At 46.6% G+C, this 27,658-nt stretch overlaps 4 protein-coding genes across 6 annotated transcripts; 1 reads left to right on the plus strand and 3 right to left on the minus strand.

The window, feature by feature from the left end:
• Positions 1 to 2,540: 2,540 nt before the first annotated feature.
• On the plus strand, positions 2,541 to 4,089 carry LOC136459365 (uncharacterized). Its single transcript, XM_066459228.1, has 3 exons — positions 2,541 to 3,123; positions 3,275 to 3,380; positions 3,570 to 4,089. The coding sequence occupies exons 1-3, from the start codon at positions 3,079 to 3,081 to the stop codon at positions 3,905 to 3,907; spliced, it is 489 nt and encodes a 162-aa protein (XP_066315325.1). The 5' UTR covers positions 2,541 to 3,078; the 3' UTR covers positions 3,908 to 4,089.
• A 2,247-nt stretch (positions 4,090 to 6,336) lies between these two features.
• On the minus strand, positions 6,337 to 8,756 carry LOC136456788 (metal tolerance protein 5-like). Its single transcript, XM_066456768.1, has 4 exons — positions 8,441 to 8,756; positions 7,886 to 7,966; positions 7,225 to 7,458; positions 6,337 to 6,985 (listed from the first exon to the last, which is right to left on the minus strand). Exons 2-4 carry the CDS (start codon positions 7,940 to 7,942, stop codon positions 6,635 to 6,637), a joined length of 642 nt encoding a protein of 213 aa, XP_066312865.1. The 5' UTR covers positions 7,943 to 7,966; positions 8,441 to 8,756; the 3' UTR covers positions 6,337 to 6,634.
• Positions 8,661 to 10,798, minus strand: LOC136461142 (metal tolerance protein 5-like). The gene is made up of 4 exons (XM_066460570.1): positions 10,597 to 10,798; positions 9,220 to 9,335; positions 8,821 to 9,066; positions 8,661 to 8,684 (listed from the first exon to the last, which is right to left on the minus strand). The coding sequence occupies exons 1-4, from the start codon at positions 10,796 to 10,798 to the stop codon at positions 8,661 to 8,663; spliced, it is 588 nt and encodes a 195-aa protein (XP_066316667.1).
• Positions 10,799 to 13,226: 2,428 nt separating this feature from the next.
• On the minus strand, positions 13,227 to 20,823 carry LOC136456787 (serine/threonine-protein kinase AFC1-like). 3 transcript variants are annotated; one of them, XM_066456766.1, is made up of 13 exons: positions 20,501 to 20,823; positions 18,007 to 18,184; positions 17,435 to 17,461; positions 17,090 to 17,243; positions 16,954 to 17,002; positions 16,757 to 16,871; positions 16,447 to 16,538; positions 15,983 to 16,139; positions 15,804 to 15,868; positions 15,585 to 15,682; positions 15,328 to 15,433; positions 14,687 to 15,221; positions 13,227 to 13,678 (listed from the first exon to the last, which is right to left on the minus strand). In XM_066456766.1, exons 1-12 carry the CDS (start codon positions 20,609 to 20,611, stop codon positions 15,069 to 15,071), a joined length of 1,305 nt encoding a protein of 434 aa, XP_066312863.1. In that variant the 5' UTR covers positions 20,612 to 20,823; the 3' UTR covers positions 13,227 to 13,678; positions 14,687 to 15,068. The 3 variants fall into 3 exon arrangements, with proteins under 3 accessions (XP_066312863.1, XP_066312862.1, XP_066312864.1); XM_066456765.1 differs by having other exon boundaries at positions 13,227 to 13,723; XM_066456767.1 differs by lacking the exon at positions 13,227 to 13,678 and adding an exon at positions 13,741 to 14,184.
• Positions 20,824 to 27,658: the final 6,835 nt, after the last annotated feature.

Raw genomic sequence — 27,658 nt, forward strand, 5'->3', positions numbered from 1 at the left:
GATCGCTCGCGCGTACGTAGGAGTAGCTTTTAGCTTCGTGTCCTCCAAGCAAAACAGCAGGTTCATTCATCGAGTTGGGGCCGGCCGTTGGAGTTTGACATCACCAAGATTTCAAACGCTTTCGTACGGGTGCACTGCACCTTGCCGCTCCGGGACCGGGATCGCTCTCCATCGCCGGATCGGACTGCCAAAGTCTCGGGAGCCTTTTGTTTGCACGTCGCCGCGCCCGAAACTCGAGGTCGAAATCGGACGGGCCGGTGGCCGTGGATAGCGTAGGGTAGCACAGCGGGGGCTCGAAATATCTCACGCAGACACGCACGCACAGTAGGTGACAAGTCCCTTTGCTCTTTAGCCTCTGCTTTTTTTTTCTCCTCTCTCGCTCGCTCTCCCGACCGCTCCCATTTTGTGTGGCGTGCGTGCATAGAAACATGGATGGCGCCTTGGCCGTTTGCGCCTTCCGTGTCTCCGATCGCATGATTGCACATACCTAGCGAGAAAGAGGGCGAGCTAGTTTGTCCGGTTTGGCCTCCCGGCCGGTCCCGGTGCCGCCGCGCCAAGAGGAAGAGACGGACGGTGGCATCAGCGGCGGCCTGCGGACCAGCGGCCTGTTCGCTTGGTCATAAATGATCGTAAATTTTCAGTTAGGAACAGTATTTTTCTCTCACACCAAACTAGCCAGTAGTAAATAATCCACGATCGTTTACAACCTTCCGAACAGGCTGTAGGAATCTGGCGAGCGAGCCGGTTGATACCGTTTAGTTCCACTTCATTTTATAAAATTTTTCAAGATTCCTCGTCACATTGAATCTTTGGACGCATGTATGAAGCATTAAATATAAATAAAAAATAAAACTAATTACACAGTTTAGACGAAATTTATGAGACGAATCTTTTAAGCCTAATTAAACTATGATTGGATACTAATTACCAAATAACAACGAAAGTGGTACAGTACCATTTCTCCGAAATTTTCGCCAACTAAACGAGGCCCTATTCGGTCGTACAGTGCGGGTACACTGTGCCGGACTGCCGGTGGGGGTGGCGCGTCCAATTATTTGTACGGACGCAATTTGGCCCGCCAATGGGGAGGCGCCATAGTGGCGGGAGATCTCGGGAGCAAGGGCCGACCGATGTGATGATGACTTGATGAGAGTGGGCGAGTAGCGAAAGAAAGCCGCGCCACCCGGATCTCCGTTCGCCCTGCCGGAGAAGGCTATGTACCCGCTCAACAGTAGTGAGCTCCCGAGAAAACAGTGTGAGCAGCCAGGGGCCAGCACGCATCACGCTGTGGCCTCTGTAGCCATACCGTGTATGCCACCTATCCTTCCTTTTCAGCCTTGTTTGGAAACGTAGGATTACAAGAATTCTTTTTCATAAAAGGTTTTTTCGGCTTTATTTCTCCCAAACAAGTTCAGTATTCAGTACAATGTATTTAAGGCGCGCCTGCTAAGATTAGAAAAAAAATATAAGAATAGAACAAACGTAGAATTAAGGAATTCGTATGCAAAACAGCCAATTGAATACACAGAAATTGTGTTTGGAGATGTTATTTCGATGAACCACACGGAAAACATATAAATCTACCTCGATCTTACTTAATAAGAGAGAAATAAAGAGTTTGTAGTGGATTCTTCCAAATTTTTTTTCTTACTTTTCATCTAAAAATTGATTGCAAAGGAAAGCTTCCTATTTTTCTTTAACTCCAAAAGGAGTGACCACTAGCTATTTCTATAGGAATCCAGTTGTTGTGATTTTCCTACGTTTCTCCAGCAATCAAAGAGGCATTTGTGTTAATGCTGTTTATCCGTGATCCATAAAGTAGCCACTAGCCATTCGCCGGAAAAAAAAAAGTGGTGACTCATAAAGCAGTACTAGAACCAATGGTAAGTACGATGTACATAATAATGTACTACAGTACTACGTACAGTAACCTTTGGGCCTCCCGCTACCAAAACTTTGATTTGAGAGTTCAACTTTGCTTACCTAGCTGGTATCCACTTTAATATGCTCTGCATAGGTCCCGTTCGCTGGTCTGAAATTTGGCTGAAATTAGCTAAAAAAACACTGTTTCGGCTGAATTGTTGTGAGAGAAAAATATTGTTCCGATTGAAAAAAAAAGACGAACAAATCGAATATGGAGTAAGCCGAACATGATGTTTAGTCATCTACTAGGACTGGCCTGGAAGCATGAACCTTTCTCTCGCTGCATAGGCAAGCCAAAGAGAGAATCAGGAAGGAGCAGTGACATAGTTGGTGTTGTCTGCCGGGCCTATTCATGCATGCTAAAAGGTAGCTTTTCATAGCCAAAACCTCTCACCACTATTCCCGCACTCTACACTGTATATTTGTGTTAAATTAAGGAAACCCATATATTAGGAGATCCTATATTTGGAACCCTAGTAGTTAAATTTTAAATTTACAGCGATGTACTGAAGTTATATAAACGGTTCAGTTATCCTAGGAATCAGGAAAACAAAAGATCCATTCACCATTTTTCAAATTCAAACAGAACACGCGCTTTTTTTTTCCCACATCGCGCACGCTCAAATCATCTTGTCGCCTAGTGCGAACCAACCCCTCCGGCGCGGTGATCCGACGGTCCAGAAGTGGACGCCCTCCGTGATCGGCTGAAAGGAATGGCGGAGGATGGCACCATGGTTTCACCACAAATGAAAAGGGTAAGGCGAGGCGGGCGTGGGCCCGCAAGAATCCCCTCCCCCGCCTCTCGGCGAATGGGGAGGCGGCACCCACGTGAGCGGCTCGCCCCCACACCCCTGACATGCGCCCGATCGCGCCCTGTCCCTCTCCTCCCGCGCCGCTATTTCTACCTCCCCGCCGGCGCTGCTCGTCGCGCTCTCCATCGGTCGCTCGCTCGTCCGCTCTCCATCCATCCATCCATCCCCGTCCCCGTCCCCGCGATCGCCGAGCTAGCTCGATCGATCTCCAGCAGAGTCTAGAAGCACACGTCCGCCGGCGGCTTCCGCCGTCAGAGAAGCTAGCTAGCGCGCTTCGATCTCCGATCCGTATATAGACGACAGCGGGGCCCGGCCGGCCGGCCGGTTTCTCTCGGCGGCGGCCATGAACGACGACGCCTCCTCGTCTCCGGCTTCGTACATCAGACTGGTAAGTGCGTGCGCGCGCGGACGATCTGTGCCGCCGTGCATTGAGATACGACGATTCGATGATGGTGGCTTTTGTGTTGGCGTGCATGCATGATGATGCAAGGTTGTTGTTTTGTGCGATCGAATTGCGCACATGTTTGATCGATATCCAGGTGCAGCATCTGATCGAGAAGTGCATCTGCTACAAATTGAACAAGGAGGAGTGCATGGAGACGTTGGAGAAGCACGCCAAAATCATGCCCGTCATCACATCCACCGGTATGCTTCTAGAGTTCTAGCGCTGCGTGTTCTTCTTCTTCTCCTCACTTCTAATTCCACTCTTGTGTTTCCATTGCATTTTCTTGCAAGCGACTAATCAAGATTCAAGAGTAGTGTTAGTTTTAACAAAACTACTAGATAGCTAGCCCTTTCATTGATTTTTTTCTTGGCATTATTATATATTGCTAGTGTGGAAGGAGCTGGAGAAGGAGAACAGGGAGTTCTTCGAGACGTACAAGAAGGATCGGGGAGGCGGAGGCCCGAACCCGAACCAGGAAGCGGCTACTACTGGTCACCATCCTTCGCGCGTCCAACAGAGCTGCTGCTCACAAGCGTCGACGACGACGCTGCAGAAGAATCCATCTGGTGAACAGGAACAGCGCGTCGTGGAGAATAAGGAGAACAGGAAAAATCCATCTCATGAACAGGAGCAGCGCGTCGTGGAGACGAAGGAGAAGAGGAAGAATCCTTCTGCTTCCAAGAGCTCAGGCGACGACGACAACCAGAACTCTCGCTCGGTTAATTAGTTGCTCCTGCGGCTACGATCGATGCATGCATGGCCTGGTACATATCTCGAGAGAGCTCTATATATCAGCATCGCCACTCGCCAGTGTGATTATGTGTGTAATATAAGTACGTAGGGGCCTGCATGGTCATGTGTATTATTATGAGTAGATAGATTTCTGTAGATTAAACCTAGTAGCACTCAGGACGATCGAAGATTCTGTATCTACAGGCACTGCCGTACCGCAGGTGTATCAAGCAGGGTAGGCCGGGGTTGCGTTGCATGCATGTGGGGGGCCTGCACACGTGGCGGGCGAATATTCACCCAGCTATGCTTGTTTGAAGGACACTGCTGCTGGTTACTGTCAGAAGAAAGAGGCCGTTCTTGTCCCGGTGGTCGATCTCGCCTCGCCGTACGTGCTCTGGCGATCGATCCAACAGACAGGACGGCCGGGCGCCAAAGCACTCCCCCACGCCCTCCTTTTGGCGCCGGGCGCGTCTGAGTAGGACGTCTACGGCGGCCGCGCGTCGTGGAGACGGATGGCAAAAATTCCCAGGCGTGCGCGTGCCGTCTTGTTTGGTCGGTAGCAGCAGGCCAGCAGCTAGCGCTGACTGCCTCCCATCAGCAGCGACTAGCGAGCGCACGCGGTACACGACCGGTCCAAGCGGTGTTGACACCTAGGCACGCACATACATGCCTGTGACCGCTACTGGGTATACATGTCGCTCGATGCATCGTATGTGCGTCCACACGGATTGTGTCTGGCTTCGGGAGTTCGGCGGCCGATCGATCTCTCCAGCTGGCGACGGCGACAGTAGGATGGTGCTCGACGAGTGCGCGCGTTGAGCATTTAGGCAACGTGTTGTGGGCATACATGTGGATTGGAGCTTTTGTTTCGATCGTACAGGGGCCATCTGCTGCTATCAGCTTGGATGGGCAACTAGGCGCGAGAAGAGAAGCGAAGACGGATGCGGGAGCTGGTAGCGCTGACGTGCTCGCATCGTTGGCTGCTGCTGGCCACCGGCCGTGCTGTGGCTGTGGTCTACTGCTCTTCCGTCCGTCGTTGGTCGTGCTTACCCCAGCTGTACGCTGTACGCATACGTCGTTCTCAGCTACCGCCTACCGGCCAACCGAGCCTTGTTTCAGGCACGCAAGCGAGCTACTCCAATCGAGCCAGCTAGCTAGCTACTGACAGTCTGACACGGGGTTTTCATGCTTCTCATGCTAGCTAAGAGACAGAGTGGATCGCTTTTTCGTAATGGAACAGCCGAACAGGACATGAGCAACTGCCCTGTATTTCCAACAGCAGCCAGGGACGCTAGCTACGACTCACGCATGTGTACAAACCGAAACCGTTCTACTCGTGTAGTGGGTCACCAACTCCGGTGGAATGGGTCGGTGGGTTGGCCGGATTTGCATCATCAACTTTTCAACCCGGTCCTGATGAAAGAAAAACAAAAAAAAATGTTCATGGCATCTGCACTCTGCAAAGTATAGAGTATCACCCGGCGCACTTTAGCCCAGGCGGGCAGTAGACCTTGCAGCACAAATGGGTGGACCGGACCTATACCTTCCCGTACAAACATTCCAAGTCAGATGTCGGCCCAGCCTGCCAAGGTTGGAAGACTTGGGCCACGGTCCAGCACAAGGCCACTAGTAGCTATGAAAAGTTGAAAACTGAACAGGATTGTGGTGATCGCCACGGGCTGCTAAGAGGTGACACAAAAGTTAGGAACGAAAAAAAGGTGCAGCTATTGTGCTACTCCCTCCTAATCCCAAATGTAACTCAGTTATACATGCTTCACTGGAGCTGAAATTTTTACCATACCTCAAGCATACAATGTGTAGTCTATCATAAAAATTTCACCAAAATTAGAGTATAGGAGCTACAATTATGAATTAAACACAAAAACACATAGATCTATAGTTATAGCAAAAACTTTAAACTAAAACATGTCATATTATATATCATTGCATTGTTTCAGTCAATTTATGAAATAAAAAATAGCATGTGGCACCACATCAGCGGACATGCAGGTAGCTTTGTCCTATATGGCCAGCTTCGGATGGCGACTAAGACATAAACAAAGTTTATAGACCCAGATGAGTGAAAAAAATAGTTCATAAACCTAGGTGAGGAGTGAAGAAAAGTTTATGGACCCACGGCGTAATTCACTCTAATATTTATTATAAATAATAAGTTTTATCAGATTGATCGTGAAATATACTTATTCGAAGATATGAATACCGGTACAATTTTCTGTATATCTAGTCAAAAAATGACTCCTCAAGAAGCAAGGTGTAGCGAGATGCGTTGTGTTAAAAAAAGGCGAAATATGCAGTTATTTTGGGAGAGATGTGTTGTGTTAAAAAAAAAAGACGAAATGTGCAGTTATTTTGGGGGAGAGAGAGCACATTATCTGACAGAAATACGGAGCTCGGTCATCGGTCTTCAGGCAAAAAGATAACAAAACAACCCCACCTGAAGACCAATATAAAATAGGTCCTCATCACCATCACTGGAGGAATCAGATTCTGTAGTTCATGATGCCGTACGTAATCTCCAAGGACACCATCGCAGAGAGCACTACTTTACGCTCAGTCCCATCGCATGTACCCAACTGGTTTGCTGCGACGGCTGACGAGACGAGCATCAGGTCTCAGAAGAAGCTTTCTGCGGCTACACATAAATAGTTCCAGCTACGAACCCGTGTCCTTACACCTGCTGCATAAGCTCGGTACTTGCATGCTATTTCTCGTGGGACAAGGCGTGCTCGGGCCGGTGGGTGAACTCGTAGTCGAGGTGGACGAACGCGCGCTCGATCTCTGGCAGGCGCTCCAGCTTCTCCTGCAGGGCCTCACCGATGTCGTGAGCCTCCCGCAGCGGCATGTTCGATGGCAGCACGATGTCCACCTCAACGAAGTAGTGGGAACCAAACGTGTAGGCGCGCACTGTGTCGATGTGCCGCACGGCCTTGTGGTGGTTCCAGCACAGGTAAGTCAGCTTCTGGAGGTACTCTGGCGAGGCCGACTGCCCCACCAGGGAGTGCACGTTCTCCAGCACCGTCATAGACCATGTTCTGATCGTGTAGATTGCCAGCTGCAAGGGAGGACGACAGTTAATTCTGAAGACAATCATGGTGAAAGAGTGTTTCTTGCAAGTTGCAAATGCAAAGTATTACCACAGAACAATGAGTCATAGTAGTATGATGGTAGAACAAATGATGCTAACTACTCTTGTCCAAACTAATAAACACATATAGGATAAGGAATATACTAAGATGCTACTTATACTAGATATATGGGATAAATGTGAGATCAAACTTCTCATGTACTTACAATGATTGCACCAAGTGGGTCGATCCAGCCCTCAATATAATTGGCAAGTAGTGCAGCAACCAAGCCAATTACATTTGTGATGACATCGAAAAAGTGATCCTGTGCATATGCTTTGACAATTTCGTTGGTGAATGAGCGGCAATATATAACCAAGGCAAGTTTTACCAATGTCACAGAAAGCATGATGTCCACAAGCCACTTTTCTTGATCACTTGTTAAGCTGAATTCATCTCCCTGGAGAATGAAATATGACCATATGAGATAATCAACAAGGGCAAACAATAATATGATCTACAGTTAGACAATTACTGATACCAAGGAAAATTACTAACCGTCCATGACAACATGACAATTTTTTCAATTTTTAAGCACAAGAAAATATCGAAAAAAATTACTTTTGACTATGCAAAGCACATAATATTTGTTTACTGCAAGTAATTTCACTCTGCAGCGAAGGATAAAATTAATAAATCTAAATTGCATACACTATTGATAACCTTGATGGTTGTTACTCACAAAACAAGAGTTCACAAGAAACATTGAATTATGGTACAGAAAAATCTGAACTCCCAATAGAAATATCTACTCTAAAGCAACCTGAAAAAAAAATTGTAATGCATCAAATAGCAATGGAAATTAAATCTATTTGAGAGAGACTTACATCAGACGCCAATGAGCGTATTGATTCTAGAATTATCTGAAGGCCAAGGGTTGCCATAACAGAAGCAAAAACAAGTATTCCCTGAACAAAATATTTTAGTGGACTTTTAGTATAGTGGAAAAGGAACTACAAATACATGATTGCTTATATCACAAGAAAAAACTAATATGATTGACAATTATGTAAAATAGATTGGAGCCCTCCAAACAAAGCTTTATTTTAGCATTACAGTAATACCCAGAGTTGCTATAGAAAGAACATGATCTAGAGTAACTATTCTACTTAATACTCCCTCCGCTCCAAATTGTAAGTTGTTCTTGCTTTTCTAGATACATAGCTTTTATTATGTATCTAGGTGTGTAGGAAAATCTATGTACCTAATAAAAAAGCCAGAACACCTTATAATTTGGAACAGAGATATTACATTGCGCAACATTTTCCTTCAATTATTTATATGGATCGTTTAATAGGCATTTATTTATTTATAGTGTTGCACGTTTTCTTTCTGAACTAATTATCATTTGTGCTTCTTTTCATATTGCCATAACAAATTACCGAGAGATTTTGGAGGACGGGCAGTTATGGTGTTTAGCAGGTGCAAGGATTTGGCACAGCTTGATGTAGCTGCCAACCGGTTGCCCATAGTTTGTTAGAGGTCGTTTACAGTCAGTGGCACGCATGTAACATTTTCATGCTTTGTGGGCATGTGGCGTGTGGAGTGCGTTGTATCTTTTGATCCATTCTTGATGCAATGATACGCAGCCCTTGAGAGTATTCAATTTTTAATTACCAATAGCACCTGAGAAGCAATTGAAATATGTTAACGTGTACTGACAATTGAGATAGTTCAGTGGAACCAAATGCATGAGCTATGGTAAAGAACGAATGATCCAAAGAAATTTGGAAGTACAGGTCATGACAAAAACAAAACTCACCAGCGGCTGCATACGCTTTTTTCCAATTGGGTATCTGTAGGGATTTGGTGTTTGCATTGAAAAGGCAGTAAACCACAAGATAAATCCTGACAACAAGTCTAGAAGAGAATCCAAAGTTGATGCGATAATAGCAAGTGAGCCACTCCTTACTGAAGCATACACTTTTGCAGCAAAGAGAACCATATTTGCAATGTTAGACAGCCGTATGGCTAATGTTTCACTCCTGGCAACTTTTTCTCGTTCTTCCTGAAGGTCAATAAAGTGGTTATAAGGCATTTATTGATGCAGTCTCACTATTAAAAAGAAGTAGAAACAAATGCAGCGAAGCAAATTTGATCATTAACATCCACATAAGCTACCTTCCCTAATGTTAGAACAGAAAGTTCATATATAACATACCTTGGACATTCCAGGAAGGAAACCACGATCTGTAAGTGTGTCCATCTCACTAAAACCCTCCAGCATCTCCACTTGCTGTTGGTAGTACTCAGCAACAACATCCTCAGGACCTTGAGCTGTCAATAGAACCATAATGTTAAAAAAAACTCGACCTGGGGGGGGGGGGGGGGGGGGGGGGGTTAGAACCATAATGTTATACTAAGAAGGAAGTTATGTGAAAACGTTTCATCAAAATAAGAAAGTCAAAAGGACTTAAAATGGAAGGGCGGGCCTGGTGCAAGCGGTAGAGTCTTACCGCCTGTGACCGAAAGATCCCGGGTTCGAGTCGTGGTCTCCTCGCATTGCACAGGCGAGGGTAAGGCTAGCCACTGACACCCTTCCCCAGACCCCGTACAGAGCAGGAGCTCTCTGCACTAGGTACGCCATTTTAAAAGGACTTAAAATGGTATGACTAGCAAAATTACCATGCACACATAGCTCTTTTGTTTTTATAAAGTCACGCTTCAAAATTCATTTGTAATTGTCTTTCCTAATATATAGCACCGGAGATAGAAAGAACTGCCGGAACTAAACAAAACTAACCCAGACAGCTAAAGCAAAAAAAAAGGGTACACTTAGCAATGGAGAACATGACTATAAATGGAGTAACTGAGATGGGAATATGACTGCCATTCAATTCCACTACTTATAGAAGCCGACATGTTGGAAAAGCAAAAAAAAAAAAACTTAGTGACACCCAGATGTCCTTTACTCCTGTATATATGCTGATCTGTCAGTTGCCACTTACCTACACACCACACACCAACCAAAAATAATAATAATAATTTTCCAGAACTTCTGCATGTGCAGTCCAAGAAATGAGTACCTCACGTGATGGAGACTGCCCTTCCTCAAATAGGCAGGAGTGTAATTTCCAGAACCCCAAAGCTAAAAGTATAGTAAAGAAATGATACAGTACACATTTGTGTTGGGTTTCCAAAGTGGCGTAATAGCAAATCGGTAAGAACTAGGCCCCATCTAGGCCAACACTACCTAATATCCTAATTCGATCCCCAGCTCTGCAGTAAAAAAGAATCAAGTCCGTCCTAGCGTCAACTTAGCTCTTACTAATAGAAACCCAAAAATTGGCAACTTTGGTATTCACAAGTCGCACAAATCAAATATTGGCAACTGAAAGTCGCAGAAATCAAGTATTGGCAACTTTGGTATTCACCAGTCGCAGAAAGCAAACAAAATTATTACCGTACGAAACAAACCAAGTTGTCGAAACACGGGCGCGTAAGACCAGATCGACCAAAACACAAAATATACACAGAAAATAAAATAAAATAAAAAACAGCCATGGATGCAAAGCAATACAGCCGAGAGAGAGGGTACCTAGAACGCCGAGGCAGTGGTGGAGCGGACCGGTCGGCGGCCTCTCCTGGTGGGCCTCCGGCGGTCGGAATCCCTCGAAGTTGAGCCGCCACGACTCCTCCGCCTCGGCGGGCGCGCCGCCACCGCGGCCAGCCTCCACGGCCGAGAACAGGAGGAGCTCCTCCCCCTCCCCGCCGTTCGCCGCCGCCGCTGCCGCAGACATTCCGCAACCCTAGCAACCTGTGAGCTTGGGGCGGCGCGCTTACGTGGCGCTCTCCCGCGGCACGGCGGCGCGCGAGGACCAGGAGGAGCCGCAGGAGGAGACTGACGGCCGAGTTGGTTGGTAGTTGCCAAGCAGGCGCTGAGCGGGCAAACGCACTAGCAGCCCCCGGCCCCCGCGTGCGCCGTCCTGTGCGGCTGCGATTAAAGCGGAGGCTTTTACACAAGCTAGTGCTCTAAATTTTTCGGTCTTACAAGCCATTTTCATCCGCCTTCTATTTGTTTTTTCACCATTTAGTATGGGACCGACTAATAAAATTATCCATATTATTCTTGGCAGTTCCACACCAAACAGTGAAGAACCCTGGGGGAGAGAGCGCGGGGACGGCTCCAGCTCACGGCGACAGCGGCGCACGGCGGACTAGGAGTGCCGGCGCCGGATCTGGCAGCGAGGCCGCGTGGGGCACCTCCTTGCTCTCCCCGGGCGCGCGGCCTCCTCCCTCCCGGCGGCGCACACGGCGGCCCTTGGAGGCGACGCGGACGACCTCTTGGAGCCACCTGCCGGCCCCGCGCCCCCTGGATCGCAGCCCCCCGTAACTGGAGCGCCGCGGCCACCCTCCTGGAGCACGCGCCGCCGGATCTGCCAACGAGGAACGGCGGCGCCCCGGCTCCCCTCTCCACGGCGACGAGCAGCGAGGCCACCAGGGCACCTCCTTGCTCTTCCCCGACGACGTCCACTTCCCCTTCCTATCCCCACCGGTGGTGCATCCAGCATCTTGGGCGTCGTGCGCCTGTGGCGAGTGCGCGACGAGGTTGGGGGACTGAGACGGCGACGGCGCCCTGGAGCTAGCGGGGGCACTCGGGTATGGCTACGGCGGACGACGACGGCAGCGCGCGGCTGACGAGGAGCGCAGCGGCAGATCTGGTGAAGGAGACGGCGACGGCGGGCGTGCGGTGGGGCAGCTACGAGCTCGGTCGCGCGGACGGTGACGGGATCCAGGCGGGTGAGGAGTAGCCAGGCGCCGCCGGATCTGGCGACGTTGCGCGGCGGCGCCCCGGCTCCCCTCTCCACACGACGAGGAGCGAGGCCACCGGGTCCGCCACGACGGACGACGACGTCATGACCGCTTGGGAGGTCGTCGGGCCGAGTCACGGGTCGGGTCGCCGGGGAGCGGGCGCTGGCGCGCGGCCTGGCGCGGCTGCCGACACGGGGCCTGGAGCGTGCGCGGTCGCCGGGGGCGCAGGGCCGGGCCACCGCCGCCGAGGGTGCAGGGCGGTGCCGGGGCCGGGAGCGTGGGGCTAGGCTGTCGAGGTCACAGGGCGGGGCTGGTGCCGGGAGGCGCCGAGGATGAAGGTTGGGGCCAAGGCCTGGAGGTGCCGGGGGCATAGGGCCAGGCCACCGGGCGCGGTGCTGACGATGCGCAAGGGGAAGAAGACAAGAAGGAACATAGAGAGAAAGAAAACTGAGATGGTGAATCGTAGTCGGTTTCCACTGCCAAGAGTAATATGGACAATTTCACTGGCCGGTCTCACACCAAACGGCGAAAAACAAACAGAACAAGGACGGAATGGCCTGTAAGGCAAAGAAGTTTAGAGCAGTGGCACCTGTATGTGGTCAATTTTTTAATGGCTTGTGTGTAATTACAAACTTTTTTTAATAGCACTCATGTAAAAGCCTCGTTAAAGAGGGAGGCGAGGCGGGCGAGGAAAGTGTGGGGGAGTTCGTCGCTTGCAGGGGCGTGATGGCTGCGCCGAGCCTATGATGAGCCCGGAGAGTCGGAAACCGGCTTCTGACTGCTCGTGGGCCTGGTGTAGTGGAACATGGATAATATTGTTTGGTTGGATAGACAAGCTGAACTTAGATATCCACAATAAAGTATATTTTAGGTAGATGTAGGATATTGTGGTCATCAAAAATCTAACGGATGAACATATCCATGCGTTGAGTAGCACATGTTTTATGTGATAATTAGAGTAGTACAGTGCTAATTAACATATTTTATTTTTAATTAGTGATTATAATGACAAAATTAGTGTCGATGCATATTTATTAGTGTATAATTTATTGTTATTATTTTTAAATAATAGATATAATTAATCAAGTATTTTTATCCCATCTAATCTCATCTTTCCAACTAAACAGAAAAATGACCCGTCCCATCAATCAACCAAACAGACAACTTAGATATCCATATCCGAAATTTATGGATGGCCATATCCCACCCACACTTTGGTCAAATCAAACACACCCTTAATGTAGGAGCATGGACTGGTGGGCCAGAATTTTCTATCGGTACACAGCACAGTTGGAGGGGATTTGAGGGGAGTCGGATCCCGCGACACGAAACCGCGGCGCGACTGCACGAGCGGCTCATGATTTCCTCGAAGAAACAGGCCCCGCCATTATAGAAACTGAAAAAACGTCAAGCGTGTACTCGTTCTACTTAACGTTGCAATAAGAAAATTCAGTCATATGATGACAGTTTGGTCAACAAATTCATTATCTAGGACTGAGCCACGTATGGCATATATTTTGCACGAAACTAGCCGGAGGAGAACCTCACCAGTCACCAACATGTGCCTGGTGACTATGCAGTCATAACTTGATCAAAGCGGGATACTCCTTTATTTCCCACGAAGGCAGCAGCTTCAGTCAAACCTTCGGCTACGCAACAATACATTCATGACAGCATATGACGCAACCGTGTTGGAAGCTTGGCACTGCTTTTGTGATGTTGCTTTCGAACCAAGCTCGTGCAACGACAGATAGCCCAACGACAGATAGCCCAACGAATGGATGCCAGCTGGAATTCCTGGAACTCAGTGTCCCCAGGTCAGCCTTTAGTCACCACTGTATCATGTACAGGCAACGCTTCACGCTTGTCTGTGTTAAAGCGTAGCAGTTGTATCAGCGTAGCGTGACACACCGCTGGGAAAAAAGCAAGAACACGTGACACGATAAGGGCCAGATAGGATAAGAAACTGCACGATACGTGTGGTTATAATTGTGTCGTTCACTTTTGGTGCATATGTGAAGGTTAGAAGGTACATGGAAGCTTTTCCAGTCATCAGGTTCGTGATCATAAGAGAACATAGAGAATTACCCAAACAATTGGTCCAGCAGAAAATATAAAAACAGAAGTCCAAATAAAATACCCAGGGAAGCTCGTATAGAAACAAAGGAACCGAACTATCTGTTGAAAGCAGTCCAGCATATAAATCTCTTTTTTTCTGTGTGTGTAAAAAAAGAGCTTTAGAAAATCCATAAATATGGCATATGACCTATTACCTTGCATGCCTATGATCATGGATTGCAGTATTTGCAGGCAGGTCAAGCTGTTTGTAGGTCAATTATGATGAGATCCGAATAACCACCATAAGCACATACCTCTGCGTCCAATGTTGGGTTTTGTGCATGTCAAACTTTCTTAAGTTTGATTAGTTTAATATTAGCAACATTTGCATCTCCTAATAAGCTTATTATGAAATATATTCAGCGATTAATCTAATGATACTTATTATGCGCCATAAATATTAATAATCTCTTGTATATATTTGGTCAAAATCTAAAATATTTGACTTCTCAGTAGGTGAGAATGACACTCTTTGCACGATTGAGGGAGCAGCTTTTATGTCAATCATTTGTCTGCTCGTTCCAACCAATTGGTAAACAGAGCTTGACCCTGAGACTTATTTGTAAATATATAAAGACCAATCTCAAGCACTACTTGCCACACAAAACAAGTTGGGCGCACTTGTTTTATTTCTGAACAAATTCACAAAATTCAAGAGGAAAAGAAAAACACGAACAAACCAAAAGTGACATAGCGAAAATATCTTTGCCAACTTGCACAAGAAATACTCAAATTCTAGATGCATGCAAAATGATTACCTGTTGACCACAGATCACCGTATGCCACCATTAAATATAGTGTTCCATTCCAGTCTTCCATGAAACCATTTAATCCCATTTATCCTCAATTGACACCACCTGGTTAGAGATTTCTGCATGCTACCTGCTAGTACTGAACAGTCTGGCAAAATTAGTATGAATGGAAAAGACAGGAATTTGTATCAATTGGAAAAGGACATCCAGTTAAAATGGATCAAGTGTCAGAGAACTCTGCTTATATACAATAATTACCTTTCAAATCATTGAACAGAATGCAAGTTAGCATATTTCATTTTTCGTAGAACATCTCCACTTTTTTTTGTAGTTCTTACACATCAAAACGAAGAAATACAGCATTGACATGTTCAATCTCAGTGTAGCCTCAGAAACCACATCTTCTGATGCATCTGGTAAAGAAAGGGTGTCGTAGAGCTTCACGTGCTTTAAGGCGCTCATTAGGATCATACCGAAGGAGTCCTTGAAGAAGATCAATTAGATCTCCAGCAGAATGATCAACATGTTGCATGACAAGATTCTGCATGGATTACAATTATTAGAACTTTTCAAAAGGCATACCAACTAAAGGATGTCAGTTGGCCAAAGCGACGAGTAATTGATTAGTACATCAGAGAGGAAAGTACCTGCAGACGAGGCAATTTCCAGACTGCCTTCATGCTCTCCCGTGAGGCCGCTCCCTCTGGCCAGTCCAATCTTACTCCGCGCTTGAAGTATTTTTCAGCACGTCGACTGTAAAACAGCATTAATCAATGAATGTGAGTAATAAGTTAATATGAGCAGAAGCCAAGACAGAACTGACCAGCTCCCTCATCTTGGATATACATCAACAAAAATGTCAAAAAACTAGGTTAAGAATATAACAAAGGACTTGTACACATACTCAGCTCTGACAATCATATGCTTTGGGAGGGGCCCTAAGACCCTCTCCATCATAGCCAAATGCTCCAAATTTTCATGTGTTTGAAAGAGAGCTTCCCCCTAATATTATCATGAAAAAAAAGGCAAGAGAAACTTATCAAGACAAGCACTACAAAGTTGCAACAGATATATGGATAAGGTTAATCAAGTACTCCAATACAAAGAGTCTTAGTAAACTAACCGAACAGAGCTCAACTAAAATGCAACCCACACTCCACAAGTCGCATGGATAGTTCCAACCAAGGCCTAAAAAAGAATTAGCAAAGATTAAAAAAAATACAAAACAAAGAAATGGGTGTCATTTAGAAAATAAAGGTAAATTGGCCACTTTGTGTGTGGGTTATTGGATGTTAATTATACCAAGGATAACTTCTGGTGCACGGTAATGTCTTGTCGACACCACATAATTGTGGTCTTGGCTCTCGAAAGTTGTACTCCCAAAATCAATCAGCTTGATAGCACTAGATTTTGGAAGGTTCTTGAAGAAAGAACCATCCTTTGGTGGTCGTATAGAAACCTTCATTGCAAATCAAAATAAAGCTTAGAGAAAGAGATGTATTTATGCAGTTGCAATTCTGCATAATCCATTATTAAATTAAGTAGTCAAATTCCTGTCCACACAAGAATCAGAGGAATTCCTGCCATTGCAGTTCTCCATAATCCCTGATTTATCACTGTCACACAGGTGGTCCCCACATGACATTGACACATCAATGGCAAATAAGGGATTGCTAGAGAACATTAATGGATAAATGTCCTAAAAAGAACCTAACCAGAAAATAGCATACAGAAGCAGGTAAACGTTTAGGAGTTCAAGTAACAACCTTATAATCAGGCACCCTGATAGACTCTGATGAAACAAGAAGAATGTTCTCTGGCTTCAGATCCGTGTGAATAAGTCGCAAGTCATGCATAACTGAAGAGGTAAAACAAATAAACATCAGATTCAATTAAAGGGGACTAGGGAAGCACATCAGAACTAGCAAATCCAGCTTAACAAGATCATGCCAAACCATAGCAGTTTAGTATTCTAATTATATTGTTCGAAATTCAAAAGACTTGATGGATGCAAATCTAAAGGTGTCATTCGAAATTCAAAAGACTTGATGGTTGCAAAGTAAACTGAGTACTCACATGCAACAGACTCTAATATTTGTCTGGCAAATTCTCGAACAAGATCAATAGGAAATGAACGGTAGCTGTTCTTTCGCAGAAAGTCATATAGGCTTGGCCCAAGCTTCTCAAATACCTGAAGAGATCATCAAGCCAATATCATAACCTGATCATCAAAAACAAGAAAAGTATAGCCTTCTTGACGCATATGTACTTACTATACATATATGATTACGATAGTCAAACCAATTCCGTATTTGCACACAACTGCAGGCATAGAACCATCGATGCAAATCCATCAACTCAACTCACCAAAAGGGTCAATAAGTGAAACAAGGGAGGTAGATTTCTTACCGGCTGCCAGTAAAGTCATGCTTCCCAAGTCTCTGGAGCACATCAATTTCTATCATAGCAGCCTCTCGGTATTTCTGGAGGGAGCGCACAATCTTGATAGCCACTGCTTCTTGGTTTTCCAAGTCCCAGCATTCCAAAACTTGTCCAAATGTCCCTGTGCCACAGATTGAAACAATAAATATAGCATGGAATGGAAGCAATGAAAGTGTCAGGACTGAGAGCATAAAAAATCATGCCATCCTCATCCTGTACAATTCAAATCGAAACTAAACATTCCAACTAAGAACAAAGATCGCTGCAGAATAGAATATAGATTATATAGTAGTCCAGAAGGGGCACACTAACCTTCACCCATCTTGCTAAGTATCCTATCTGCATGACCAAGAAGTCAGTGTTAGTAGTAATTATTACAAAACCAACTAGGCATACCCAACAGAACAAAAATTATGAAGTATCAGTTAGGACAGACGCGAGGATCAAGCAGCAGTCAACACAATCATCAGCAAAATCTGCATTCAATGAATGATGGATGTGGAACATGAAACGGCATTGAACTAAAAAAAAGGGCAGACCCAGTGCCGGAGGCTCCCACATGAGTGGGGTCTGGGGAAGGGAAAAACCGAGGCAAGCCTTCCCCCCGCAAAATCTGCGGAGAGACTGCTTTGAACCCAGGACCTGGTGACTCAGTGAGACAGCTCTCACCACTGCATTGCATTCAACCAGTGATTAATTTACGAAGCATGAAGCTATTTTGTGGAGCCACAAAACATAGATGAAAACTCCATGACTACAGCTTTTAGTAACATATAACCTTCAAAAGAAAATACATCTAAACAAACTATTCAGAGATGCGAACCAAAAACAAGCAACCCAATGCAAGGAGAGTAAATGAACATCAATGAGTTGCAGAAATATACATCTTGGTGTGAGATTCTCTCCAACCACAAAAACATAGTGCCCATCCTTGTCATCTGGTCTCCAAGGAGGCGAAAGATTTTGTGGAGGCCCGGTGTAATAAATCGGTGGCGGCGGAAGAAATGCAGTCGCGAAATTACCATTAATTAGTTCCTGCCCACAATATAGCATCGGAATTGCCTACAAAAATACCAAGCCATGTAAACTTCTAATTGACAACAAATATGGATAGAAAGTACCAATTCAACAGAAAAAAACTGAAGATTGATATTGTATTTCTTGTACTGAATGTTTAGCGTCCAGTTACATGACTTGATATTATGTGAGCTGGCAATTGACATTGTCTAGTAGCCACTGAATGAAGTACATAGCTCTTGCATATTCCCACACAAAGTTCGGCTAGGCGGCGACTACGCGCGCCTAGTCGCTGGGCGAAGCCCGTCGCCGCGACTAGGGGCATAGTCGCGCATCGCGGCGCTAGGCGGAGCCGTCCGCACGCCGTCGCGACCACTGCCCAGCCGCAGCCGTCGGGCGTAGCCGCGCGTGCGCCAACCTCAGCTGTCGGGCGGCCGCGCGTGCGCGCTCCGGCTGGCCGCGGCCTCCGGTGGACGCCGCACCTCCCCTGGCTGCCGCCTGCTGCCCCTCCCCACGCCGGGCGCGGCCCTCTGGTTGAAGCCGCCCCTGCTCTGCTTCACTCGGGGAACCAGGCGTGGCCCTCTGCTCTGCCTCGCCGCCCCTGCTCGCGGCCCTCTGCTCTGCTCGCCGCTCCTGCTCAGCTTCGCTCGGGGCCAGGCGCGGCCCTCTGCTCTGCTCGCCGCCCCCTGCTCTGCTTCGCTCGGGGAACCAGGCGCGGCCCTCTGCTCTGCTCTGCTTTCTCTTGGAGCAGAGTAGCTGCTCTGCTCTGCTTTCTCTTGGAGCAGAGGAGAGCTCCGTTGCCAAAACGCCTAGGCAAACGCCTAGGACCGAGTACTCCCGACTAGGCGCTAGGCAATGGGTCAGCGCCTAGATTCCGCCTAGCGCCTAGCTGAACTTTGTTCCCACAAAAGCCAACGTTAATTATTGGTGCAATAATATTGAGCTCCCCAAATTTAATAACTGTTTTATTTCTATTAGTCCTTATACTTGAGAAATTCATCCCGTAACATTTACATATTCTAGCTGAAAAAACGGTTATCATCTCCAAAGTTATATTAGTAAGCTCCAAAAGCCAGAACATGGTAACACATAGACATAGGTCAGAAAAGAGAAAAATTCACCGCCGGGCCAAGTTCAAACTTGGCCCGCGGTGTCATCCAGGTCCCTGAACTTCTAAAGTGGTATATGTGGGTCCTTAAACTTGGCAGACGGTGTCATCCATGTCCCTAAACTTTCAAGGTGATCACCGCAGGTCCCTAAACTTGGCTGGCGGTGTCATCTCGATCCTTGAACTTTCAAGATGATCACCGCATGTCCCTAAACTTGGCAAGTGGTGTCATCCCTGTCAAAATGTAATAATATTAAAAGTTACCTATAGTGTTAAAAGTTTTTTCTCTATTAAAAGTTACTTCTAATTTTAGTATTATTTTAAAAGCTTTAGTAGTAGTATTATAGAAGTAACTTTTTCCTATTATTAATACTAAAACATTATTATTAAAACTTTTAATACTATAATACTATTATTAATAATGATTTTAGTATTACTTCTATAATACTACTATTAAAATACTAAAATTAGAAGTAACTTTTAATACTATAGGATTTTTAATATTGTTTTAATATTATTAATGATAAATAAATATTAAATTAATTTTAGTATTTTTCTATTTTAGTTTAAACCTAATATATTTGTTGTTGTAAATTATTTTAATACTTTAATTTATTTTTTGCTGATGTAAATTATTTTATATAATTTATATTTTCATGATAAAAATTATTTAATCATTGATTAATTGACCCATGTTAGATCCACGTCTAACTTACGGTCAGCGTACCACGCCAGCTTATAGAGTAGGTTAGGCCACATTTGGACAGGGATGATATCACTTGCCAAGTTTAGGGAAGGTGATCACCTTGAAAGTTCATGGACCGGGATGACACCGCGGGCCAAGTTTAGGGACCTGCGGTGATCAACTTGAAAGTTCAGGACCACCGTGTGCCAAGTTTAGGGACACAGATATCACTTTAGAAGTTCAGGGACCTGGATGACATCAACCGGCCAAGTTCAGGGACCGGTGGTGAATGGTGGTGAATTTTGCTAGTCAGAAAATTTCCCCGTCTTTCTCAAAAATAGCTCGTCACCAGAGACCTGCTCCGACCATATACACCACTAATTGGCCAAACCTCCACGATGATCCGCAACAACAAAGCTACAGATCCCCAATTCCCCGAGCTCCATCCCCTGATCGAACCAACCGACTCCAAATCTAGCCGGAAACCGCGCCCAGATCTAGCCAAAACTACCATCGCAACCCCACGACTGGCAACCAATCGAGGCGGCAAGCGGCGCGAGAACCATACCTTGGGGGGCTGGAACAGCGTGGGCGCGACATCCCAGGCGAGCCGGGGCCGCTTGCGCGGCCGCTTGTCGGCCCCCTGGTGCGGATACTCGGCGAGCCACTGCGCCTCCATTGCCGGCTTCGGAACCCTGACTGGTCACTCCATCGGCGGGGCCAGTCCGGCGGCGAATTTCGGGGTGGAACTGATGAGCGATTCGGCAAGAGCCGTCGAATCGGAGCTCGATTTGGGGAGGAATTTGGAAAAGGAAACGAAGCGGTTGTCGAGGTGGTGGTGGTGGTCTGGTTGTGCCCGCGTTCCGTCCGAGGAACCCTGGTTTGGTCTCGGTCCCGCGGGAGAGGCCGCGCCAACTAACTATGGTTAGTTAGCTCTGTTATTACATATCACCCCCTCGGTTTGTGGTTTATATGGTTTGTTTATCTGATGCAACGCGTTTTCCGTGCGGACCGGGCCGATGCAGAACTTTTGTGTATGTGTCGGGGCTTTTATGCAAAAAAGAGCTCATCTAAATTCCTGTCAGATTCTCGTTAGGCTGGTATTAAAGTTGATCGATAAGTCGACTGAAGTTGTTTTATTGTAAGAGAAAAATACGGAGTAAATTGAAACGAACAGATATCGAACTTCCAGCCGTACCTCTGCAACTGCTTCGTTGGGCATGTTTGCGTTTTTCCTCTTCTATAATATCCCCTCTGCTCTGGCCTTCTTCCAATTTTTAGCGTTCCTCACAGATAGATATCTTCGAGCAATGCGCTGGATAACCCTACTCGCATCTATCATCACAGCCTCATGGAGTCATGGGCAGACGGATATGTTAAGCACATTTTCGTCAGGCTTTTTTTCTGGGCACTGCCTGCCTTGATGGGAAATTGAAAAGCCACCGTATTCCGAGTATGATCAGCGTTTTTTATGCCTTTCGACGGTTTTGGCCACTTGGGTGCAGATAGGAGATATCAGAGCAAGGATCTTGTTCCGCTGGAGCAGAAGCCACCTTCGTCGCTGCAGGTTCGCAAGTTCCGCGGTGGTGGCCTAGTGGTATTTGGCGGGCGACTTGGCCAACGCCACTTTTGGTCGTCCATCGTTTGGTGGTGGTCGTCGAGAAAGAGTAAGCCAGGCCATGATCTTCAGATCTTCACCGGCTTCGACCTACCTCTTTCTCCCAAATGGAGCACTGATCCTGTGAGCCATGCCGATCCAAAAAGGAGTCCGTGTTGGCGGCAGGCATCGGACGGATCGGATCGATACAATCGGTGCTGCCCCACCCTCTGAAAAGAGAACGGTTGAATGGACCGGTGTTTGCAGCGGGCACTTGGAAAAATTAGGACCGGTGTTCGCTGCATCTGCATGTGTCTAGACCGGCCGTAGCCCGTAGAGTTTGGCATTCCCTGAGCAGTGTCTATACCTCCGCAAATGATGCGAAGAGTTCGGCCAAATTCAGACCGCAGTTTTGGCAGTTTGGCATCTGGTATTCTCAGGTCGAGGTGTGAGCGCACTGTACATAGGCACACAGAGCATCGATGACTGCCTGATGCGTCCCGGACCAATGTTCTCTCCTTTCCTGAAAGGCCGCCTAATTAGGCCAGCCTGAACCTGAGAACCTGCTTTCTCGCGATAAGCATGTTTTTTTCTCTCCTTAAGAAATAGAATCTGAGTTGTGTTGCTACAAGCTAAAAAGACACACTGAACTTTAGGCCTGTTCGCTCGGAGGAATTCTGGAGGAATTCGGATGGTTTGAAGGAATACTGGAGAAATCTGTGAGAGAAAAACATTGTTCTGGATAAAAAAAGAAGCGGATCAAGCCGGATTTAAGGACACGTGACAATGACGCCTCATGCCCGTAATGGCAACACTGCATCGGAAGGAACTAAGGATACATTAAGGGCTAGTACATTGATATTGTCTCGTTAACGGTCTCATGTAATATCACGTAATTTTAATAAAAAGATTTAATAAACAACTTGTACAGTGGTTGTCTATTAAATTTTTTTAGTAACTCACAATTCCTTAATAATTTATATATATAACAAATGTAAAATATGAGTTGTATGACAATAACAACTCATACAATCATATAATGGTTGTCTCATGGTCCTAAATTTTAACTTAAAAATGGATGTTTCGTGAAACAACGATCTCTTTCTCTCTTTCCTTCACATCATAAAAATCCTAAGTGAGACGAATTATAAAACCACTCACATGTAGCAATGTAACAAAGTAACAAGAGGAAGGAGGCAGGCAAGCCTACCAGCTTCTCATGTGAGTCTAGCTTGACGCAGAGGAGCTGGGGATGAGCGTCACTAGACTCACGAGTCGACCCTAGGGTTGATTGGGGTCGGACGAGTCGTGAACCTATCGCCCCTGTTTGTTTTAGAATCATGTTTTCAAGCGGGTCAAACTGCCTCCCATTAGGCCTAAGTATAGTCGTTGAATCACAGATGATGCTCTGCTGGTCACTCGCGCATTTGACATATTTTGGTGCCCCGTCGGGACCATGTGATTGTGTGAATCATGGGAAAAAATGGGTAGGGACGATCCCCATGGGGCAACCACGGGCACTCCAGGGGCGAAGCCAGGATTAATTGTCGCCGGGTCAGGACAAACTCACAGTACTAACTTAAACTCACAATACTAACTTATAGGTTATGATAATACAATACCATACATTGCATCAACAAAAGTAAAATAGCATTATAGCTACCGGCAAATTATCTCTAAACCTACCAGATTTGTTCCAGCCGTCCCAACCATATATTACAAATATATCATTCCCACCTTGGCTCTTGTTGCAATCCCTAAACAAGTATCAATATAAACAAAAACATTTGTCCACCTTCTCACTATATGAAAGGATCTAAACAATGCCTAGAGGGAAGGTGAATAGGCGTATCTAAAAATTTCTACACAAAACTCAAAGTAACTTGTCAGTCACTGCCGGAACTTCCGACAGTTTGAGCCGGAACTTCCGGCGGCCGAAAGTTCCGACGCAAACAGCCGGTAATTCCGACTCCTACGTGAACTACTCAATCCAAGCTAAAATGAACTTTGTGAATCCGATAACTTACAACCACACTTCCTAGTGGTAAGGTGAAGCGTTGGGTTTCCTCTTTTGATGCCGAAAAGCCTTCACTTCGTAGATCGAGTCCAAACCCTAAGAGATGCTTTGGGGAGAAGAGAAAACAACCAAGAACAAAAGTGATAGTACAAATCACAACAACAAGCATGCGGGACACAAGGATTTATCTCGAGGTTCGGCAACCCCACAAAGGAGCTCATGCGTCCTCTTTGTTGAGGTGACCACAAAGGTCGGAGTTTCTTCCACCTCCTTGCTTCTCTCAAGGCAACTACAAAGGTCACTTAAGCTTTTCAATAAGAAATTAAGGGTAATACAAACTTTCTAAGACTCTTCCACAAGATGGAAGCTCTTGGGCAACGCCTAGCCGGCTAGGAACAAAGCTCAAGAGTAATAGACGCGAATCCAACCGGCTTAACGAATAAATCAAGTGCTCAAGCTTGCCAAAGTGATTTTCTCACTCAATCCACTCTCCTTTCACTCAAACCCTAGGAGAATCGAAGTTGGGATCAAAGGGGAGATGAGAGGGGAGCCTTGAATGCTTAGGAGCTCTTTTGGACTGAGTTAGGTCACAATGAATGAGTCAGTAACGGTTAGAAGAGAGGAGAGAGCTATTTATACTCATAGGCAAAATCTAACCGTTCATATCTGCGTTAAAAGTTTCGACACAGATCGCCAGAACTTTCGGCGCCTAAAACACTATTCACTACGCGGTCAACTGGGCTAGCTCGGCCAGCGCCGGGACTTCCGGCTTCCGTCGGGTCTTCCGACGGCTAGCCAAGCCTGGCGACTCAGTCCTGTTCGTCGGGACTTCTAGCGGGAGTCGGGACTTCCGACTGCCGGAACTCCCAGCAAACGTCGGAACTTCCGATGACCAAAGTCCCAAAAACTATATCTTAGTGGTCGTGAGGTGCTTGAGTGTCTCACTTTTGATTTTTATTTTTATGCTTGAACAATCTATCTTCTTCAGACCACCTAAACTTGCATCCCTCTTTATAGTACGGCAAACCCAAACTCAAAGTAAGAGATAAAAGCTTCGGAGAACGATTTGAGTTGGTCCGCCTTTTAAACTTTAAGAATTGAGGGACACTATTTTATCTAAATCAACTCTTTTAAATCTTTCATGGGACTAAAGCTGCAATATATCTCATTAAGATCTCGTTAGTCCCTAATTTAGATGTCATCGATACATCAAAACCCACGTAAGGGACAAATGCACTTTCACTGTACTCTAGCCAATCATATATACTGAACCACTCGTGTTGACACCGGCGTGAAAAACTCGCTACCATAGTCTGTGAAAATTGAAAATTAGATGGTGGCTTACAAGGACCTCTAGTTATTGTAATGTCTCTAACATGATTCTTATTATCATCGATTAGGGGTAATTTCCTTTTCAAGAATCCTTCCAGCGTGCTTTATTGATTGACTACAAAATTAGTCACATAGTTAAACACTAAAGTAGATAAATGGTTAAATACTGATGTGAAAGTACTAAAACGCAAGCCATACTAGAGTCTGAACTCTGAAGTGGCATCTTGCTGGAATTAGAATCATGGAACAAAAGAGCACGATCTTTCCAGGTGCACAAACAGCAAAAATATCCTATTGGCTTTCTGAGTTCAGATTACTTGTCGGGAAAAAAAATAAAACCCTAAGACCTCACAATTTTGTGTAGAATGCAAGAGGTTGTAAATCTGTAATAAATCAAGAAAATTGTTAATTACCTGCAGCGCCGCGGAGTCACCATCAGATGTGCTCGAGATTGAGAACAAGGAAGGATGAGGGAGAAGCGCTGCTGGCCAGGTCGCAGCCGTAGGTGCGATTGCGACGCAACTCGCAAGAGAACAGGGGAAGCAAGAGTTTGCAGACGGAGCAACCTTTGGTCTTATGTCTCTCATCCTATCTAAGCTAGCCAATCAGGACCATCGTGGTGGGCTCAGCTGCTCACAGGCTTTCTACATGTCCTGCAAGTGAGCAAGCTGGGCGATGGGCTGCTAGGCTGGTTGGCTGCCGTCAAGAGCGATGGACTGGGCTGCCGGGGTCAGAAAATCTTTTTACCGGTGTCCCTGCTGATCAAAATCGTTGGGTGTCGTTTGAACCGTGGCAAGCATAGTTGTTTGAGTCGGTGTCAGATTATGACTCTCTGGTGGCTCGAGTGAACTCAAGAATACAAGAATCACATAGAGGACGTAACAATCCAGCGGTTGAGGATCCTTACACTCAAAAGCACCCAAAATCGGAGGTTACAACAGAGTGTAAGAGAGATTTGGTATGGGATTAGCTCGGTGCTAATCCTAAAGTTATCTCGCTGTCAGTGGAGTCTTCCCCTCGTCGGAGAGGAGGAAGACGACGGGATGCGGTGGAGGAGCTCTCGATGCCTCTCTTCTGGGTTGTTCTGCTCTCGGTGCTGAGTAAGAGCGGATGGAACGGAATAGAATGTCTTGGTTCCTCTCCCCTTCTCTCTTAGGTCCGATCTTATCCCTTATATAACGAGATAGGTCGGGTACATGGTGGTTTGGGAAGATGAGTCTATGGTCTACATACGTCGGAGTCCAGGAGGGTCTTACAGTAGCGCTCTGTGGCCCGTGGAGGTGTCGTGGAGCCGAAGAAGCCTTGGGCGTCGTCTGACTGCTCTGTTCTGACACTCTACGTGTCAGGCTATGTCGGCTTGGACCAGCCTCCTCCAGATGGACCTTCTGGAGTCTTCTTGGTGGCGAAGGAGGTCGGCTCCAGGGGCTGACGCGTGGGCTTGGGAGCCGCCCAGCCCCTGGAGGCCGTGGGAAGCTTGTCTTCTTATGTCACGCCCCATGCGTGACCCTGTCGTGGAAGTGGCCGGCAAGGTCACGCGCGGGAGCGCGACGTGTGGAGCCCCTGAGCCTCGATGGCTCGGGGCTTGTCTTCTTGCGCCCGAGCCTTGGCTGGCGTCATAGGCAGGGCAGGAGCCAAGGCCCGAGCTCTGACGTGTCGTCAATCGGGGCCCCGAGGCCCGAGCGTGCCCCCGAGCCCTGTGCGGGGGCTGCGCCGTGCCCAAGCTCGGTCAGGTTTCTTCGTCGGAGGATGCGTGCGAGCGTACTTGATGGGTATAGCCCCCGAGCCCCAGGGCGATCATGGAGGGGCCGGTCGGGAACCATTGATCTCGAGGCTTAACATACCCATATGTTAGGATTTCATCACTGGGTGCAAGGGATTACGAAAAATCGTCGGTGTCGACCGACCCCGACGCTTGAACGTGGCTTCACCACCTTGGATTTACGACACGTGTCCATACGTATGCATCTAACATATAAAACCGTTGCTTAAATTTATGAGAAATAGTTGGATGCATGCGTATAGACACGTGTCGTCTCTCCATCCTCGCGTGACTCGCGTGCCCTAAGTAGCGTCGCCGCCGCCACCACTCCCGTCTTCCACCACCGCTGGTGCCCCTCTCTCCACCTCTGGCATCTCACCGGAGGGCGGAGGGAGTGGAGATCTATCGTTTTTAATAAAGTTTTCTAGTAGATCGAGTTTTTAGGGTTAGGGTCTCTCCATGCCAAATTTCTTGGTATTGGGGATTTATCTCCTCATCCTCGTCTCCAGCGACGGCGAAGGAGAAGGGTGGAATCGTTTTCTCCATGACGGCTATGTTGAAGATGAGGACGACAACTACGACGTCAGCAACTTTACCGGAGTGGCGACATGGGGACCTTTCTTTCCGGACAGCGACATCACGGAGGAGATGATGTCACCGTCATGGAATAATTTCTCCGGTCTCTTCTTCGTTTTGTCGTGGTTAGATCTGGCCATAATGAAGGACTATGGAGAATAATTTTCAGATCAGTCTTCCGCATTCTTCAGTGGCAGAAAGAAGAAGGAAGACAAAAGAAAGAAGAAGTTTCTCAACTCCGCCTACATGAATGTTGGTCGTCATTCGTTGGGCATTTGTTCTCAGGCTTTTTGCCGAGTGTTTGCATATGCGGTCATCCATACGAAGTGTCATACATGTTTGGTTTTGAGATTTGGAGTTATTCACAACGTGGATACAATTTAGATAAAAATCAGTTTCTGGATACATGTAGTGTATTCCAGAGTGCTCGCAACGTGTTGATGTA

The sequence above is a fragment of the Miscanthus floridulus genome, chromosome 6 (genome assembly GCF_019320115.1).
Source record: "Miscanthus floridulus cultivar M001 chromosome 6, ASM1932011v1, whole genome shotgun sequence".
NCBI lineage: Eukaryota > Viridiplantae > Streptophyta > Magnoliopsida > Poales > Poaceae > Miscanthus > Miscanthus floridulus.